Here is a 20,133-nt window from a genome sequence, read left to right as displayed (position 1 = left end):
AACCTCGCAGGGAATTTCTGTGTCCTGGTCTTCCACAGCTGCCCCTCCAGCAGGAAGAGTCCACAGTAGAGCTCCTTCCTAACACTCTGATAAGAGGGTTTATTTATAAATAAACTGAAGGCGCGCTACCAGCCCCAGGGGAGCTTGACATTTCATTTTTCCTTCTAGCCTAGTCCTTGCAAATTTCTCTTCTCAGCAGGGCCTCTCTTGGATAGCCACTGTCAGGGGTAATTCAGATGGATGGTGTTTGGAGTGTGGGACCTGTGAAAGCTCTGCTGATGCACCATGACTTTTGTTTGCTTAGGAAAGAATGGAGACCTCCTCCCAACGACCGAAGAGGCTGAGGAGCTTGAACGGGCCTTGCAGGCTGTAACTTCTCTCGAGTGCCTGAGTACCATTGGGGTGCTCACCCAGTCAGACGGTGTGCCCGGCCAGGAGTTGTCGGATAGAGGAATAGGGGTGTTCGCCGCAGGTACTGGAGCGCCAGGAATTCAGTCCTTGAGCCGAGAAGTGAACACGGACCTGGGGGAGCTGTTGAATGGGCGCATAGTCCATGATAATTTTCCTAGTCTAGAGCTGGATGAGAACCTGCTCCGCTCTGCTACCTTGTCTAACCCACCTACACCCCTGGCAGGGCAGATCCAGGGGCAGTTCTCTGCCCCAGCCAGCGTTGGCCTTACTTCTGCCACTCTGATCAGCCAGAGTGCACTTGGGGAGAGAGCCTTCCCAGGACAGTTCCATGGACTTCACGATGGCAGCCATGCCTCCCAGAGGCCACACCCTGCCCAGCTGCTGAGCAAGGCAGATGACCTAATCACCTCACGACAGCAATACAGCAGTGATCATTCACACTCCTCGCCCCACGGAAGCCATTATGACAGTGAGCACGTGCCGTCTCCCTACAGTGACCATATCACCTCTCCCCACACAACATCTTTCTCTGGTGATAATATGGCAGCTACCTTTTCAGCAGAGATGCCCATCATGGCACAGCACTTGCTCCCAACCCAACTTGAGGTGCCACTTGGAGGAGTCGTGAACCCCAGAACTCACTGGGGCAATCTCCCTGTCAACCTTGGGGATCACTCTCCATTTAGCAACCTTCTCGACGCAGATGGACATCTTCTTTCCACTTCCCTGTCCACGCCACCCACCACTTCGAACTCAGAGACCACACAGCCTGCCTTCGCCACCGCGACCCCCAGCAGCTCCAGCGTGCTTCCGGGGTTGCCGCAGACCAGCTTCAGTGGCATGGGGCCCTCCGCTGAGCTAATGGCCTCCACCTCTCCCAAGCAGCAGCTCCCTCAGTTCAGCGCAGCCTTCGGCCACCAGCTGAGTTCTCACAGTGGCATTCCCAAGGACCTGCAGCCCAGCCACAGCTCTATAGCGCCTCCTACAGGCTTCACAGTAACAGGTGCCACAGCTACAAGTACCAATAATGCATCTTCTCCTTTTACCTCCCCTAACTGAGCGTGTCTGTGTGTCTGCAGGCAGGTGGGGAGCCTGGTGTTTTCTATCTTTGTTTCCTCTTTTATCACCCCTTCCCCTTTTCCTAAAGAAGATTTTAAAAATAACAGATGGGGGCTGGGGGGAACTCCCTTTTCCGGTTAGACAAGTTCCCCTGCGGTGGACCGTGCTGCAGTGTTCACGCGTGCTCCTTCGCACTGGTGCTCATTCCCTCCTGGCAGGTTCACTCCCCCCGTGGTTCCCTTAGTGGCTCAGCACAGTGACTGGATAGAATTGACTCAGCAGCAAGTCCTAGAAGTGGAAGATACCTCAGATTACCAGTGCCCTTTACTATTTCCTAGTATTCAGATCAATGCTTTCCATTTTATTACCAGGTCTTACATAGGTGGTTCTAGATAGAATGGTCCCATTCATCGAGTCCCTGTGTGTAAGACATAGCAAATGGTGTGTGGAGGCCGATCAAGACTCTGACTTAGCAGCAACTGCTAAAAACCAGTGAGGCCAGGATTCCATTCCTAATCGTGATCACATTTAATTAAAAAGAAAAAGAGTAGTCTTTGGACTGCCTGTGTGTATGTGTGCGCCCACACGTGTGTTTCTGTGCAGGGCCGGAGCAGCTGTCCTATTGTTATTCTCTTTTGTTCCTAATGAGCATATAAGACTCTGACTTCTTCCCCACACCTCACACCCCTACTCATGTTGGTCATTCTCTCCCACTGAGTTAACGAAGTTCCCTCAATAGAGAGGGTGGTGATCTGGTCACGTGAATGGCACAACCCTTTCTGCTAAGTTAGCCCGAAACCCAAAGCTGAATTCCCATCGGTGCTGTGGGAAGTGGTGAGACGCTCGCCCGATGCTGCAGGGTTGCTGAGAGACTGTCTGCTGCTCGTGTCGCCGTGTTGGACATGCATTTGTTCCTAGGTCCCTCTGCCCCGACGCATTCGCGAGATGTAATTAAAGGAGATATTTCGATGTGGAAAGCGGGGTAGGTCAGGTAGATGTGGGAAGATGGCATCTGTAAACTTCTTGGTCCGTCTTTTGCTTTTGAATTTTTCATGTTTACAGTAGTGATTCTTTGGTAAGGTTTGTAAAATGTTGAAGACACTTGTAGAATCAGTGTACCAGTGGTGAAGTGATATGTAATATCTGAAGGATACACATTTTAAAGTTTCAAAGCAGATTATGGAAATGAGACATAAATTTTACCCACTCTTTGGTACTTTTAAAATAATTTAAGTGCTTAGGTTTAAGTTTTGGGAAGTTGTCTGCAAGTACCAGGATTTTACACTTAAAAATCATATTGGGTAGGTTAGTAAATTGGTGACTATGAAACGACTATGTGAGTTTTCTTTTTACCTGCCTTCTCCCCTGCCCTCGCCCCTCCCCCCAAGGGTGGAACTAGGTTTTAAAGGCATCTGTCCTCTGCTTTTGCTGAGACATTTTACTGTCCCCTGAGGTACCATTGGCTATTTATACCTGAGTCTAGTCTAATTTAACATATATATATTTTAAAAGATGAGTAGAGAGAGCATATCTATTAATGATGTGATATAATGCTTCATTTGTCAGGGAATATTTGATCTTAATTTCTTTTCAATAGGTAAAGATTGGGATGTATTTTCCTACTTCCAATATGTATTCTCTTTATGCCATGCTACTTGTAACCAGTCCCTTCTTTTGAAAGCTTTTCTTTCTCTGCCTTTTAAAGGAATGATGGTGATCAGCAGGCATTATGCAGGTGCCATGTGACTGAGATTACAGAGGGGAAGTCACATGACTGTAAGAAATCATTATATGCCCTATTTTATATTTATTGAAGTTTCTTTTTATGGGCCAAAAATACATTTGTAATATATTTAGTTTCTTTTTAAAATCATGATAATTGATTAGAAGATTTATTTTTAATAGCTTTGCCTTTTTTGCAGATTGAGAAATTTCTAAATTATAAATTATTTCACAAAGCAAAGTTATATTCGGTATCACCATAAATTTCTATTCTGAATGGTGAGAACAGATCATTTGACTATGTCTCACCTGTGGACCTATGTGAGTAAACGTTTTTATGTTCATGTACTGTAATGAAATGATTATGAGTAGTTACCTCTACTCAAAAGTGTCATTTAGTTTGCTGAACTCTTTTCACACCCCATTACAGTAACTGTCCCTTCCCAGCGATTGGGCTTAGTCTGCATTGTGTGCTAATGAGAGGTTGCAGGGAGCAGCGTTGCGTTCTTATCCGCCCTTCTCTGACAGCAAAGGGAAAGTCACGGGGAGTCCATTGGAACTTTTCTGGCTATTTGTCCCTCGTGGTAGCTGCTTAAAATTCTTCAGTTATCAAAACTGAGTTTGCAGTAAGTTGCACATTTTATTGTTTGCAATTTTCTGTTTTATGTGCATTTAAAAGCCCTTTTCTGCTTCCTAGTAAGGAGGCAGGAAATGATCAGGAATGTTGCCAGTTACAGCTTCACACCAAAAACTTGGAGAAAATTCATTTTTGTTTAGATGCCCACGGTGATAGCTGAAGAAAGGGCACGTAGAAAGTACCCAGTGTAGGCGTGAGGAATTAGTAAAAAACAAACGAATTTTTCCTCTCATTTCATCTACTTCAAAACAAATACCCGAGCTTATGGTTGGCTTTGCTCTTGCTGTTTCTTGAGTCCCCTTTTGGAAGAGAGAAGAACATCTGTGAACCCAGAGATATCCGTTATGTTTTTCTGGTAGCTAATGGAGCAATTCTAGTCTATTAGTAGTAGGCTTGCTATTAATATGTAAAGAAAGGAATGAAGTGTCTTTTACTCCAGAAATATGAAAATTAGTGTCTTTTGAAGTAGCACTTATGCTATCTATAATAAGGCAATACTGGAATCAAAAACAAATTTTATTTAAGGTCCTAATTAGGTGGAAGCTAGCTTTTATTCTGGTGTTAAACTCGAGAAGGAGTGGCAAAGAAGGTTCAGTTCACTCTGTTTCTGCAGTTCTTCGGGACCATTTATAAAGGCCAGTTAGATTGTGTTAATGTGATTTTATTTACAAAGTTGCTGCAGTTAATGGATACATTCTGTGTTCTGAAAACCAGGATTCCATTCTAATGTATGATACTCATTGGCTGTGATCTAGTGTCCGAAGAAAAGATGTGTTTTCTCTCCTTTACTCTCTCTACATAATTGTTAATATTATTTTAATTAAAGTGCTTAAGACATTGATTTTTCTCTCTATTAAAAATACTTAGCAATTTGCACAGCTGGGTAGGTTATATATCTAGTAAACAATTCATAATAGTTAATAGCAATTACACTTGTCCCACCAAGTGACGGACTATGCAATGAAAAAGTTCTCTAATTCTCGTCACGTAGCTTATACTGTGGAGGATTATTTTCTCTGGTAGCCTGCCATGTGAGAGATGACTCTTTGCAAATGACTTCCTGAGCAATGTCATGCTGGTGGGCAGTGTGGTGAGTCCAGTGTCCCTCCACGAGAAAACTGTAATTTAATGAGAAGCAAATAGTAAGTATGGAAGTAAAGTTGGAATTCCGCCCTTCAAATTGTAGTTACATCTTGAGTGGCTTCAGGCTAAAGAAAGCTAATACTTTATCTTTGCCACATAATTATTCAAGAATCATTTCTTAAATAAGCCCAATCTCTCAACTGCAAGTTAGAAATCCCATTTTTTCTGTGACTAACACTAAAGTATTTGTTAGCGTTCTCAATCCGTGATCACAGCCCAGAGAAGCAAAGATAGTTCTCTGATTTGGAAAGAAAGGTTATCTGTGATGCACACAGATACCCTATCGGTACAATTCTCTTCTTATGTGAAAGGATTTATATTTCTGTTGACCCGTTCCTTTCAGTTTTCACAAATTGGCACTAGAGCTTGAGCATGCGCAGGGGGTCCCATGCGGTCAGTTCGCCCACTTGCCTGCAGTCCCTCCTGTGCGGGTGCATTGTGGGTGGTGATGGTTGATAGCTTCATCAGCAACGTCTGTGTGAGGCATCACCCTTACTCCAGGCTAGTTCAAAAGGTTGTGGATTAGTATTGTAAAAAGATGATGCTATTAATAACACTAAACTATTTAATAGGTTTGAAATTCATTCAAAAACTTTTAGGTGTCTAGTTTGCATTTTCTTCATCTTTCTTTTTAAACTTCTTTTAACATTCAATTAAATTCTATTTTTAACCTGGCATATATAGAGTAAATTAATGTTTAATGGTCTTCTAAATGGTCAACAGAACTCCCTTTTGAGAATTTCAGAAAGAAAATGTAAGTCCTCCCAAACAGTCTTCATTTGTATCTCTTTCATCACCAACGCCTACGTTGTGCCAAGGATTTTTTCCTGACAAAAATATATGTTTCTTGGGGTGGGGGGTGGGAATATATATATGATAGAACATAGATTTTTTCACTCTCTCAATACATTGAAAATAATTGAATCTTCACTGGCATTCTACAGAAAGGTAAAACAATTTAATGACTTCCTAATATCTTGAACTTTACAAGTTTCCCCGTATATTCGGGAGGGATCCTGAATCCATGTTTAGGAGATTGACATTTTAAACACTATCATTCAAAAGATTCATAATAAAATACCAGTGAAGAACATATTCATTTTCCCCTGACCAGCGAGTTGGGAAAGAAAACATAAAATATAAATGAATGACTACATCTCTCCTAATAACCAGTATCATTAATGCTAAGATTGTGGTCAGATTTAGAGCCTTATTTCCAAATGGCAAAAATTCTCCTTTCACTCCAGCTCTTACTGTTTGTTAGCGTTCCTCTCTGCACTGGGGCACAGAGCTAATCAAAGGGAATGTGGAGTCAGAGCGGGAGAGCCACTTTGGCATGACTTTCTTTACCTACATCCCTGGATCCTGGGAATGTTTGGCTCCTTTCAGTGGCAGAGTTTTTGGTGACCTGAAGTTTAGTTTTGTAAGAGAAAACCTGTCTAACCCTTAGTGAGCTCTGTAGGGCAGCACAGCACAGCCTTCTTCCTGTCCCTTTCTGCCTGCTTGCTCAGCCCACCCCAGTCCTGCAGTGTACACACACACACACACACACACACACACACACACACGCATACACACACGGTCTGTGCTGATCCTGATCCTGGCCTAAGAGTAACAGGACCCTCATCTTTCACTTGTGTTGTTTTTGTTAATTTTTTTAAGCTGGGGACCACTGACGTAAGCTCTGTATGCACCCAAAGTTCCCCTTGGAAAATTTTTCAACATGCAGTGCAGAAGGCTCCAGTGCAGCGAAATGCCACACCATTGCTTTTAGTTGGGGATAGACTGATTGGCCCTGAAATGACTTCACCTCCTTAAGGTCCCACAGGCTCCAGCAGATGAGTGTGGAAGTGATAGGCGTTGCCTTCATCTGCTTGCAAGGGTTGAATCAGTTCCTCTCAACAGTGATAGTTCTTTTTCACTGTACAGTGTTGAGTATGTCTCAGGGATTCCTTGTGGAAATTAGGGCAGATTTTAAAATAAGAAAATAGTTTTCAAAAAACTAAAGGTGACTCATCATTGAAGAGAGTGCAAGAAAGAGAAAACATTTGGTTTCATAGCCCACCGTGTCTTGCATAGGACTTTTCCTTTCTCCTTCAGCCTCTCATCTCAGCTTCAGCATACAGAATCTTTTCCCATCATGCACAGCTTTAAAACTTTTATTTAAAAATCTCCTTCCCCAATGAGCTTTCAGAATACTTATTGTAGATTTTAAGAGAAAAGGTATATTAATTTATGCTATTAACATCACCTCATAAATTATAAGTTTTATACTAAAGCTGTATTGAGTGTAATGAGTTATGTTGCCTATGTGTTTAATAGCTAAAAAATTATATAAGAGCCTTTTTTTTTTCTTTTTTTTTACAAAACAAACTAGTGAAGCACCTTTTTACACTGGATCTCCGCTGTGTCAAGGTGTATAGCTGTCCTTTGCTACCTTGCAGATATATAAAATAAAAGGATATCCTGGCGCCTCAAAATGTAGAACACCTTTAGACCATTAATTACGCTCATAGAACTGTTGAGAATCATGTTTCTTCAGTCAGTGATCTGTGGTTTACACTTAAGATGGCTAGAAACTTAGTTACAGGGTAAATAGAAATACATAGATCAAGTAAAATTCCCAACTACTGTAGCTGGAATTTGTAAACGAAGTTTTTAAGACCTCCTTTATTTCCTATGGATTTATTCTTTAATTTACAGTTGATTTTGTAAGTTGGGAAGTAAAATAGAGAAAATAAATCTAGATGTTCTCAGTGTCTTATTCAGGAACCTTTTTTATCCCTCCTCACTAAGGAATTCCCACTGTGACTTTAAAATAGAATTAAATTACTTGTGTGCATGTATATGTCTGTTTTTACACACATGCAAAAATATCCATTGGGGGGCACGTGTGAGAGAGATGAGTGTGAGCTTCAGTAAAAATAGAGAAAGGTAATAATGTATTATAGAAATATGATTCATTTAGTTGAGGGTATTGGAATTGCTTTCTCAGTGTCTCTGTTGTATAAATACACCAAATTGTTCATCATGTTATGTTAAAAGGCTAACTCTGATATCATGTGCATTTTATTCTAATGTTTTCACTTATATTATGCTATGTTTTTAAAGTGACATGAGAAACAGCAGGTTCTAAGACCAGCCTCTGGCTTCTGAACATAAAGATAGGAGAGAGACGACAGGGCTGTGTTTATCTGTTGGGGTGCTGGGACCAGAGATCAATTGAGCCTTCTTCTTCTTCTTATTCTTATTCTTCTTTTTTTTTTTTTTTACGATTTGTTTATATTCTGAGTTAGAAAATATTGTTGATCATCTTTTCTTGGTGAAATTAAGAAAATTATAGGCCTTTGATTAAAAAAAAATGCCAATTTTTCAAGGAGCTGCTTTGTTTAATGAATTGGTGGGATCATTTCACCGTGTATATTTCAAAACAGATGATTTCAGTTATTTTCAAAAATGAAGAAAAAAAATTACTTACTTGTGCTATTATTCATGAAGTTAGCCTGCCCTCCTCCACCTATATTTTGGCTATAGGGAAAATATGCTACCCTTGACTTGATCCATATGGAATTACACATTCCTATATTTTGAGGTTTGCCATTTTGCTGTTATACATTCATTACTGGATTATATGGTGGTCTAAAGTAGTCAAAACTAGAGTTGTTATTAAATGCTCCAGCCACATTTATTTTTAATAATAAAAAGTCATGTACTTTGAAATATGTCAAAACAGCTTCTGAAAGTACACCTGAATTTGTAGTTCTCTTTGAAGCCTCGTTCATCTTATATATAGTCAAGACCGAAAGCTTTATATGTTCTTTTTACAGTGGTATTTTTGCAGCATCTCCCAGTTCCATTCACTCTTGCTTTATGGATTTAAAGAAACCTGCATATTTCTTGTACATATGCATGCAACTGAAAGAAGGGAGTTTGTATTGGTGCCATTTCTCCCTTCAGTTACTGATTAATGGGATTCCCTAAAGTCCCCCTAATTGAAGGGTGAAAATCGACCCTTTGTGTATATCTGTATAGAGATGTGTATATGGAATGTGGCGGCACTTTGCTGAATGTGAACTTGCCTTGTCAATGGGAAGATTGAGAAGTATTATGTTTATTTATACATTTGTATAAATCTATATATACACGTATGTATATGTGTGTGTATAGATAAAGCTATATACATATGTTTCCCTAAAAATGTGTGTGTATAATAGAGAAACAGCCTTTGTTAAGCAAGATTATACATCTATGGAAAATTCTGGATTCTGCTGTAAGCGGGAGGAGGTGACAGTCGAGTCCATCATCAGAGCAGACTAAGACTGAGGAAGTCCTTTGGATTATAGTCTCGTTTATGGTGATTGTAACTGAACTTCTGTTAGAACCATTCTTACCAGTTCCACTGTTCTTCATCTCTACCTTCTAAGTCCATCTTTCAACATTTACAACACTTCATTGTGCTTTTCCTCCTTTAGTGTCCTTTCAGAAGCATTGTCTTAAATGTATTACATTAACGTCTTGGTTGTTTCTTTTAAAGATTTTTATCTCTGAAATTTCCCAGAAGGTACAAGTTTTGGTAATATTTTCTATAGTAATTTTGAGAATCAGGTGTTCATCTTTGTTTCAGAAACACACAGACAAAAATCAGCATTCAAACAAAACTGAAAAATTTTACCTAGATAATTTTGGAACATTTTATTAAATTGAAAAAAGAATTTGATTTTATGATTGATATTAGTGCTAGGTTCATTTCCTCCTTTATTGTCATTTAAAATTTAATTTGACTTTGATAAAAAATTTACCATTTTAATTTTAATGGAAAGCGCACAGACTCACATGTTAGCCTCTTGAATTCTATAACCAACTCATTTTACTCATGATGAAACTGCTTTGATGAATTCTTGTGGAATGCATTCTGCTATATTTCCTTTTGACTTTTCTCACATTGGTGTCATTGTTTTAATTTTGCTGCAGCTCTCTAGAAAACTTGCATCCCTATATATTGTGCCTTTCAAGCTCTTATGCACACACAGACAAAAGTATATTTATACATGTTGGAGCATGTGTACATATACTTTCCTATATACTCACACAGTATGTCTTTAGTGTATATTGTGGGAGTGGATATATAGATATCCCAAGGCAATGAAATGTTGCTCTCTAGATATATATGTATATAAATAGTGTTGATATACTGTATATACACATGTATATGTATGAGTTTTAAATGGCAATCTTTTACATTTAGCAAAATGCTGCCCCTACTGGAATATTGTCACTGCAATGGCAGTTGTATGTAATGATTTAAATACATTATCAAAAATTATTTAAAGAACATTTAAAATTCTCATCTAAAGATATCCACACATTATTTATTTATCTTCCTTTTCCTTTTTTTATTTTATTTTTTAATCGAAAGGGAGGCTGTCATTTTTAAAATGCCATCTGTCTCACAGGAGGAGAGCTGGAAATTCACTTGAGGGACCGTGTGTGTTTTCCACTCTCTGATGTACCACAAACCAGCCTGTTTATTTCAGTTATAAAGCAGTCCTAATATTTCCATTAGTGTATGTCATCCACCACCTCCTGGATCAACTTAATTCACCAATTTGCCTCTTCCTTTCATTAATAAATAATGATCGTCCAGATCATTTTGCCTGGGGGAAGTTAACTACTCTTGCTGCAGGGAACTATATCACCTAATTGTTATTCTGCCTTGTTCAAAAGTCAACTCTGAGGGAAGGCAGCACTCTCATGAAGCTGTCTTAAGCATGTTTTGCATTTATTTAGTTAAAGGTCTTCCCTTTACCCCCCCCCCCCAAAAAAAAAAGAACTCCAAGTTTGCATGCACTTGACATAGATTTAATTCTTATTCCCCACAGCTTCAAGTATTTTTCATTAGCATATCAATTTGACACACCTAATGAAATGATATTAAGAAGAACTGTTAAATATTTTATTTTGTGATGAGTTGGCAGCTGATTAGGTTTTAAGGTGTTACAGAGAGGAATGTAGGCGGACAATCTAAATGTAAGATGTTACGAAAAACAGTGGAGTAAGAGTACCCCTGAGAACTAAAATAGAGGTTGGGGGCCAGTGACTTCAGAGCAGCTTAGCTGGAACTTGATATCAGAAGCAGCCTTTAACAAAAAGCCTCTTGGCAATTGCATGGTACTAACTAGAGTACTGAGAGTGTAAGTTGAAACCAAGTTGCAGTGGGAAATCAAAGGTGAGGTGGCTTGTTTCAAACCAATAAATGACAAGTTGCACAGTTTTAAAATCTCTTAATGTAACTGCACGGTAGCAAGGACTAGCGATCCTCGAAGCCTATGTTTTTCAGTGTTCTCAGTCACCTTGGCACACAAGTATGTTTAATAGTCCATACATTAAAAATATTTACAAAAAGGAAAGTTGCTTAAAGGGAACTTACAAACTGAGAATCTTCTCTGCATTTGTGATAATAGTGGCTGGAAGCTTAGTTATATGCACAAAAGCTAGGAGCCACGGGGTTCTGCACAGACTGTAGAGCGAGATGAGGAGATTGGCAGGTTTGGTGCGAGCCCCCCAGTTCTGAAGGAAAGGCATTGGGTGTGATGTTACTGGGGGAGACCACACTTTGGGAGGGGATGGGCTTTTGGTTTGTAGTTTCCCTTTAAACAAGAAGAGATGGCTCACATTTTCCATATATCTCTCAATGAATGTACTGTATTACTGTTTTAAAAATTTGATGAAATAATAATGGATTGGTCTCCTTTTGTTATCTGGTCCTTGTTTAATTTGTTTAAGGGTTTTTGTATACAAAAGTTTACATTTTTATGTATATTTTTCTTGTGTAAAAACTGATGTAATATGTGTATAAACATTGTATGTATTATCTGTATATAGTGTGACAAAATGATTTTTCTTTCTTTCTTTTGGATGTATTAATAAATCTTGCTGTGAAGTATCCTTGTATTTGGTATACTTTCCTTTGCCTGAATATTGATGGAAGGTTCTAACCCAGGGTCGGTATTTCTCCCCACTTTGTTATTTAAATAGGGTAAATTTTTCCTTATATCTTATATTTTATCAAGAACTCTAGGGAAATATATTTATGGTTCTCTATGGTTAGACTGACAATGATTAATATTTGTAACAGCTGTGGATCAGTTAAACGCTATCTAAGGTGACTTTTCTGTGTATCCAACCTTGAAATCCAACCAGAAGTTGCATTTGAAATTGTTAAATGCTACGGTGGAGGTTTTACAAAGCAATTTCTATTTCATTTAATCAGAAACCCCTTCTCTCCATTTTCATAGCTTCACAAGTATAAGAACAATCTCATGCTGTATAACCAAACTTTTCCTTTAAGGCAGGGGCGGGAAACATCCACCCCACGTAATCGTTTGGTCTGGCCCTGCCAAGGCATTAGGGGTGAATTAATTAAATGTTTGACCAAATAGGAGGCTAATTTTAAGTTGATAATTTTGGATGTCCCCAAATAATGTTATAAATACCCAAATAGCCCTTGGCAGAGAAAAGGTTCCCCACCCCTGCTTAAAGGCATTGTCAAGTGCCCGCCTTGTGTCTCCTTAGAATTGAATTGTTACTTTAAAAAAATATGTAGATTGAACTTTTCATTTCCTGTGCAGTTTTTGTTGCTGAAGGATGTAGTGGTAAGGCTAGGACACAATTTGCAAAGAAAAATCAGTAATCTAATCACACAATACATTTGTAAAGATTCACTACTTTTATTTTTGTGGGCATTTGGATTTGTTTTCCTTGGTCTTTAATCCAAGCATGTTTACTTTTAATTTTTATTGTACTTTATCTGTTTATTGTTTTAGAGGGAGAGGGAGAGAAGAGAAACATTGATTGGTTTCTGCTCCTGCAAACACCACACAGGGAATTGAACCCAGGACGCTTGGGTGAGTGGGACGATGCTCCAACCAACAGCCACAGCAGCCAGGGTGTGAGAGTTCTTGATTAAAAGATGTGCATGTCACCTGCTAAACAGAAAAGTAGAAGTCAAATTTAAAGAGCCAGACCATGTACTACCTCCACAGTCCATCGAGGCCAAATATGGGGCCCCACAGTACTTACCTTCTGTACCAGGGATGATTCTTTAAGACTAAAATTTCCCCTCTCTTTTCCTTTCAATTGCTGTTTGGTTTTTGTTGTTGTTGTTTTTATATTGTTAAACATTGTACTTGCTCTTTCCACTATCACTCTTTAAGCCATTGCAATTCAGCTTTCACCTTGTTATTTTCCTGAAGCTATTCTTCCCAAGGCCAGTGGTGACCTTTGCTGTCATTCTCTTTAACCTCTGAGTCAGTCAGCATCGAAGACATTGCATCGTCCTCTTTCTCCACTTAATTCTTTGGTTATGTCTTTTCTCCATTCTCTGTTCCAATTCAACTTTCTTCTCTCTGAATTTGAACCTGTCTCAAACTAATTCTTCAGCCTTCTCTGTTGTTCTGACCCTGTTTGAGCTCCCATGGAGGACCCTTACACTGCCATGGTTCAACCATGGACCTCCCAGGAGGGGAACTCCATGCCTATGTCTGCAGCTCTGATAGCTCCCAGACTTGGGTCTCCATCTGCTGCTGCTTCCTCTACTGTCATCTTCAACCGTGACTGTACATTCAGTTTATCAAAGTCCACACTTCTCATCTTTCATTTTAAACCAGTTCTTGGAGTTTTTGTCCTTGTTTATTTGTTCACACATTCACTCAGCCACTGGAATCTTTAGTCACCTTGACTCCTCCCGGTCTCCCAACTTTTCATGACTAGTGTCCCTGCTTCTAATCTCTCCTCCCTCAGATCAATGCTGTATATTCTCTCCTGCCCCACAAATCTTCCCAAAACACTCTCAATCTAGACAAGAGTCATTTACAATTTTGAATCTGAATCTCCAATTTCCTTCCATTCCCCCATTGGAAGATCCCAACACAGTTTGGTTTTCAGGGCTCCTTATAATGTCTCTTACAACCTGTTTGAACTAAATATCATGGTCTGATCATGATCAACAGCACATGTTCTTTCCTTCATAGTCCCTCTCTTCCAGCCAAATTTACCTGCCCTGTACATACTTCTGTGCAGACACGCATAGTCCTGTCTGGACCTGTGATGGTGTGTACTGTGAAGACCTTTTGCTTATCTAAGAACTTCCTTCCTTCCTTCCTTCTTTCCTTCCTTCCTTCCTTCCTTCCTTCCTTCCTTCCTTCCTTCCTTCCTTCCTTCCTTCCTTCCTTCCTTCCTTTTTTCTTTTTACATTTATTTACTTATTAAATTTATTGGTGTGACATTGGTCAACATGAACATACACATTTCAGGTGTGGTTTTCTATGTTACAAGATCGGTATATTGCATTGCGTGCCCACCATTCAAGGTCAAATCTGTTACCATATCTTCTTTCAAGCCTGCCGTCCAGCCAACCTATCCTCAAGAAGACTCCCTCTCCAGAGAAATCCTTAGTCACTTGTCCTTGGCAGCACTCATTGCCTGTAACACTACTTGGATGCACAATATTCTTCCCTGACTTTGATTTATCTTTCTATGTCCTGTATGTCCTCAAGAAGACCAAGCCACATTAGGATAAGGACCTGTCTTTAAAATCCTTGCTTGAGAGGATGGCCCAATGCATATAGCAGAACCTTAATAAATTATTGCCCCTTATAATGCTAGGAGAAGCCAAATAATATATCTGACTTTTTGGGTTGGGGGAAGACAAGGAACCTTCAAATATATCTTGATATCCAAAATTGGTGATCTTGCGACAACACTCATTTGTCACAGCATATGCTGACTTGTCAGCATTTCATTTATCCATGTCTTGTCTCACTAAACATATGTGCAGAATAGTAATTATTAAGAATGTGTATCCAGTGCCTTTTTTGTTTTACTTACATTCTAAGTACTGATGGAGTAGCAGTACCAAAATTGTATTTGAATTTTGGTATTGAAAGCATAACGTGTTTTTCTGTTCGTGGTTACAACATTACTCTCTGAAAATAATGAGAAACTTGGGGAATCTAATTTATTTGTATTATTATTATTTGTTTCTCTTATCATAGTCCTGTTTAACAGGCTACTTGACAAAATAAATGTATTCCTGAAAAGTTGGCAGTAAATCTGATTTATATTAATTAGTCATATTTTCTTGTTGACATAAATTACTAAGTTGGAGATGCTCTCCTCTGGGAAGTAGTTTGGGTCTAAGACTAAATAAAAACCTTACTAGAAAATGCAGTGAACATTAAAATCACATATTCTTAAAGTTCTGATAAAATAATGCTTAAATTACTGAGAATGTAAACTTTTCTTTGATGCCATGGAACTAATCCAGTAGAGAGAAAAAAATAAGCGATTTTTAAAAGCATAATTTTAATTACACTAATTAAATTAATTAGCTAATTAATTCTCAGAACAGTAGAATTCTAAAAGTCTCAGTTTTGCTTTGAACAATTTCTTACTGGTGCAATTTTTTGTTTGTTTTGGTAAACCAAAACATGTGTAGTGGTTTAAAAATTAGTAGTTTACTAGAAGCAGTACTGTGATTTGAAGAAATGCTTAGGAACCCTGGCTGGTGTGGGTCAGTTGGTTGAGTGTCCTCTCATGCACCAAAAGGTTGCCCGTTTGATTCCCGGTTAGCTCAGAGGGAGTGAGTCCGAGTAAGTTCATGTGCAGGCCCTTCAAGAGGAATAGCTAGGCCCTGCTGGCATGGCTCAGTGGTTGAGCATGGACCTATGAACTAATAGGTCACAGTTTGAATTTCCTGTCAGGGCACATGCCCCGGTTGTGGGCTCGATCCCCAGTGGGGGGTGTGCAGGAGGCAGGTGATCAATGATTCTCTCTCATCATTGATTTTTTTTATCTCTCTTCTTTCCTCTCTGAAAGCAATAACCAATATATATAAAAGCCTAAGCGACCATTCGACCATTTGTTCGACCGGTAGCTATGATGCACACTGACCATCAGGGGGCAGACGCTCAATGCACAGGCATGAAAACATGAAACAGACTGATGAATCTCAGAGGGAAGGCGGTGGAGAGAGGGTGGGAAGAGATTAACCAAAGATCTTATATGCATACTAGAGGCCCTGTGCATGGATTCGTGCACTGGTGAGGTCCCTCAGCCTGGCCTGCGGGGATTAGGCTGAAACCAGCAGTCCGACATCCCCTGAGGGGTCCTGGATTGCGAGAGGGCGCAGGCCAGGCCGAGGGACCCCAATCCATGCACTGGGCCTCTAATATATATATATTGAAGAGGAACGCCTAGCACTCCAACTGCCCACTGTCTCCCTCAGCCTCAATCCCTGCTGGTTTTTACAGCCAGATGTTATGGGGTCGTTTCTTCCTGGCACTGGAACCCTGGGCTGGGTGGCCTGGTGAGGGGCTGGGACCCCTCACTCCTCAAGGGGAACCTCTACAGCCTAGATATCCCTCTCAATTTTTATCTACCAAACATGGGTGTGGGACCAGCCCATTTTGCATCTCACCCCTCTTACCAGTCTTGATGTGGTTTCTTCTTTGTATCCTTAGTTGTAGGACCTCTGTTTGGCTAGAAATCAGGCGATTCTGAATGATGGGTGTTCTGTATTTAGTGATAGTTTTGACATGGTTGTGGGAGAATTCGCGTATTACACTTACCTGTGCCACAATCGTGCAGAAACTCCTCAAATGCATATTCAAGTAACATAACAGTTTTCTCAGAGTATTTGGTTGTTTTGTTTGTTAGATTTTAAACATTCTTTGTTCTGAAAAGCTGAAATCCTTCTGGTTTTGGTTTTGCTGACCTAACTCAGCATTTGGAGATCCATGCTTTGGGGATGCTCTGGACTCTCCCATTAAGTTGTGCCCATGGGTTTTCCATTAGCTTCTCGTCCATGGTAGATCCCACCTTGATGAACCAATATTGCTTGTGTGACTCCTTTCCTTTGCTAAAATCAGTGATTCAGTTTCCTAATCAGTGATTCAGCTTCCTGATTAGAGCCTTTTGGGCTGTTTTTACTGATTTCTGCATGTCATTCCTCTCTCTCTTTCATAATCTTTCCCAAGAGACTCTTTAAGCCCACCATGTGTAAGGGAATGGCTCTCTCCTGGCACCCTGGCAATCTGGGCATGTCTCCACTTAGGCTCTGTGATTGCCTCCGAATATGAGAGGCTTGCGAGGAGATGCTGTAGGGCCATTGCCTACTCACAACTGTACCCCGACACCTAGAACAGTGCCTGGCATATAACAGGCACTTACTCATTGAATGAATGATTCATTGGACTTTATCTACTATGAAGACTGGTTATGATTTATTTAGGTAAACCATTATTTAACTGTATTATACAAGCACAACATGTCCTTATAAAAGCATTAGAAAATGCAATTAAGCAAAAATGCTAAAATATTATGAATGCTTTCATCCATAAATAACCTCTGTGACATTTTAGTGTACATTGTAGACTTTTTTCACTAGATATCTATACTTACATATTTTTGAAAAATGGGATCCTATTATATACATAGGTTTTTTTTTTCTAGCCTGCTTTTTATTCATTTAACATATGGTAAAAATCTTTCAATGTCAATAAATCTACACCTCCATCATTTTTTCAATGGGTGCATAATAACCTATTGCATGGATGTGCTATAATTTATATAAGTACTCCTCTTTCTGGACAATTATAACACTTTCTATATTAGTCTCTAATTGGTGTACAGGTGTTGGCAGATTTAAACGGGAAGAGTTCTGGGACAGCCATGCCTGACAGCTCTCTTCAGTTATTTAAAGAACAGGGATGGCCTGTATTTCATGTAGTTCTGGAAAAGAGGACTTGGATGAGTGGATGGACTTTAAACGAAGGTAAATTTCAACTTCACAGAAATAAGTTCAACTTTGTGATGTTTCTTAAACATGGAAAAGGATGTCTTACTGAAGTAGTGAACTCTCTGGAAGATTTCAAGGAAATCTTGAAATGCCTGGCCGGTGGGGCTCAGTGATTGCTGTCTTTGTTTCTGAAAGGATTCCTGCCTTGAAGGGTGTTTGAAGTCTCAGCCCTACAGTCCTATGACGTCCATGTCGAAGAGCCAGGAGTGACCCAATCATGCCGGCTTCATGTTGTGGCTCCCAGTCTCCTCCTGTCTTCAGCTGAGGCAGGAAAACTGTCTCCAAAATGGATCTTCTCTTGTGTAGTCTGGGAACTCAGAGTGAGGAAGTGAGGAAGAAAATAGAGGTTAAGTATTTAAAAGAGGTTTTTTTTTCTTTTTGAGGTACTCTCATGTCCCACTTGTCTCACTTTCTTTTTTTAAAAATTTAATTTATTTCTTTCCATCTTTAACTTCATTTTTATTCTAAATTCAAGCCACAGGAGTGATGGGTTTGGCTATGACCTAAGGGTGTGGGGCAGGGACCCACGCAGCACTGGCTAGGGGATGGTATTGAGGGGTGAGGGGCTAGGGGTCAGGGGTGAGGCATGGCAAGCAGCGACAGAGCTCTGGGGCCTCTTCCATGCTCTGCCTGTCACCCATGGACTCGGCATGACCCCCTAACTTCCCAGTGTGCTTGCTAGACTCCCTGTCAGGCTCCCAATTTCAAATGCCCTTCTTCCTCTATTGGATTCATGCCCCTCCCTGTTGATAAGTAGACCTTAAAATACAAGCCATTTATTTCTCCTTTTCCAAGTCCCCATGACCTCTTAGCAGACCTCTCACTAGGAAAGAACAGAGTGTGCCTGGCCGGTGTGGCTCAGTGATTGAGCATCGACCTATGTATGATCCAGGAGGTCCCGATTCCATTCCCTGTCAGGGCACATGCCCGGGTTGCAGGCTCAATCCCCAGTGTGGGGCGTGCAGGAGGCAGCCAATCGATCAATGATTCTCTCTCATCATCGATGTTTCTATATCTCCCTTCCTTTCTGAAATCAATAAAAATATTTTTAAAGAAACAACAGAGTAGAAGGAGAATAACTCCTCTTAGTGTTGTTGTTTGTGCTGTGCCTGGCTAGGCATTACAGAGCCACTTGGGGAGGCCGCTAGAGCTGGGCTGTCTTGAACAGCAACCACTGGTCACATGGGGCCACTGAGCCCTTGAAACATGGCTGGTTGGAACTGAGATGCGCATAAGTGTAAAATACGTACCAGATTCAAATACCTAGTATGAAAAAAATAATGTAAAACACCTTGTAAATAAAATCTTACATGAGTTACATATTGAAATGATTTTATTCCCCCTGGAAGAGTGTTATGAGAACGACTGTTTGTGAGCAGCTTGGAGTTCCTTGGTCAAAAGGTGACCTGCATGTAGTAATTGGACCAGGGCACCTGGAAGGTGTAGAACATATGATTGAAGCAGTCAGTCCTTTTTTAAAAATCCTTACCCTAGGATATGTTTTTATTGATTTTAGGGAGAGAGAGAGAGAGAGAGAGAGAGACATTGATCAGTTGCCTCCCATACATGCCATGACCAGGGATCAAACCTGCAACCTGGGTGTGTGCCCTGACCTGGAATTGAACCGGCGACCTTTCGGTGTACAGGATGATGCTCCCACTAACTGGGCCACACTGGCCAGGGCTCAAATGATCGTTTGAACTATTGGGTTAAATAAGAATGTATTATTCACATTCCTTTACAAAAGTTCCTTTTGACTTTTTTAATATAGCCACCAGCAAACTTAAAAGTAGGTGTATCTCTCATTTCTGCCTTGCCTTACATATCTATGGAACAGCGAGTGCTGTTCTGAAACCTTGCTACTTCAAGTGTGGTTCCTGCACTAGCCCACCCAGACCTAAAGCGTTCTGGGGGAGAGTTCAAGTCTGAGAAGCCTCTTAGAGGGTTCCCAGCGGGTTTGGTGGATCATCTGCTTCCAGGAACGCATTCAGCAGGCCGCTGCCTGCTGCTGTGGTGGACCTCAGTAGAAGGCTTTCATCTCGTTGCTCTCAGTGCTGGTTTATTGTTTTTCTCCCCGTCGGCACTGTTTGGATTGAGCTGGATTGCCCCGGGGGCGGGGTGCTGTCTGATTGTTAACAGGGTGGGCTAGGAGGTGGGGTGGGAGGAGCTGCTGTGTCTCAGTAGAAGAGGGAAGCATCAGAGAAAAAGACAAAGTCCTTGTTTGGCCTCAGGTTAATGGTTAACTTACCATGGGGGAAAGAAGCCCTGGGGACCATGGACTTTAGTTTCTGGCTCCTTTTCTACA

General features: G+C 40.5%; 1 protein-coding gene across 4 annotated transcripts in view; it reads left to right on the top strand.

The window, feature by feature from the left end:
- INO80D (INO80 complex subunit D) overlaps positions 1-11,915 on the top strand; it is a 52,027-nt gene extending 40,112 nt beyond the window's left edge. For 3 of the 4 annotated variants that reach the window (XM_023760532.1, XM_006082432.3, XM_023760540.1), the window contains one exon: positions 305-11,915. In XM_023760532.1, the coding sequence (XP_023616300.1) occupies positions 305-1,470 (1,166 nt within the window). In that variant the 3' untranslated portion in view covers positions 1,471-11,915. The remainder of the gene's footprint in view (positions 1-304) is intronic. The other variant, XM_023760535.1, reaches the window with a different exon arrangement.
- Positions 11,916-20,133: the final 8,218 nt, after the last annotated feature.

The sequence above is a fragment of the Myotis lucifugus genome, unplaced genomic scaffold, assembly GCF_000147115.1.
Source record: "Myotis lucifugus unplaced genomic scaffold, Myoluc2.0 scaffold_3, whole genome shotgun sequence".
Taxonomy (NCBI): domain Eukaryota; kingdom Metazoa; phylum Chordata; class Mammalia; order Chiroptera; family Vespertilionidae; genus Myotis; species Myotis lucifugus.
This window is presented reverse-complemented; position numbering and strand designations above follow the sequence as displayed.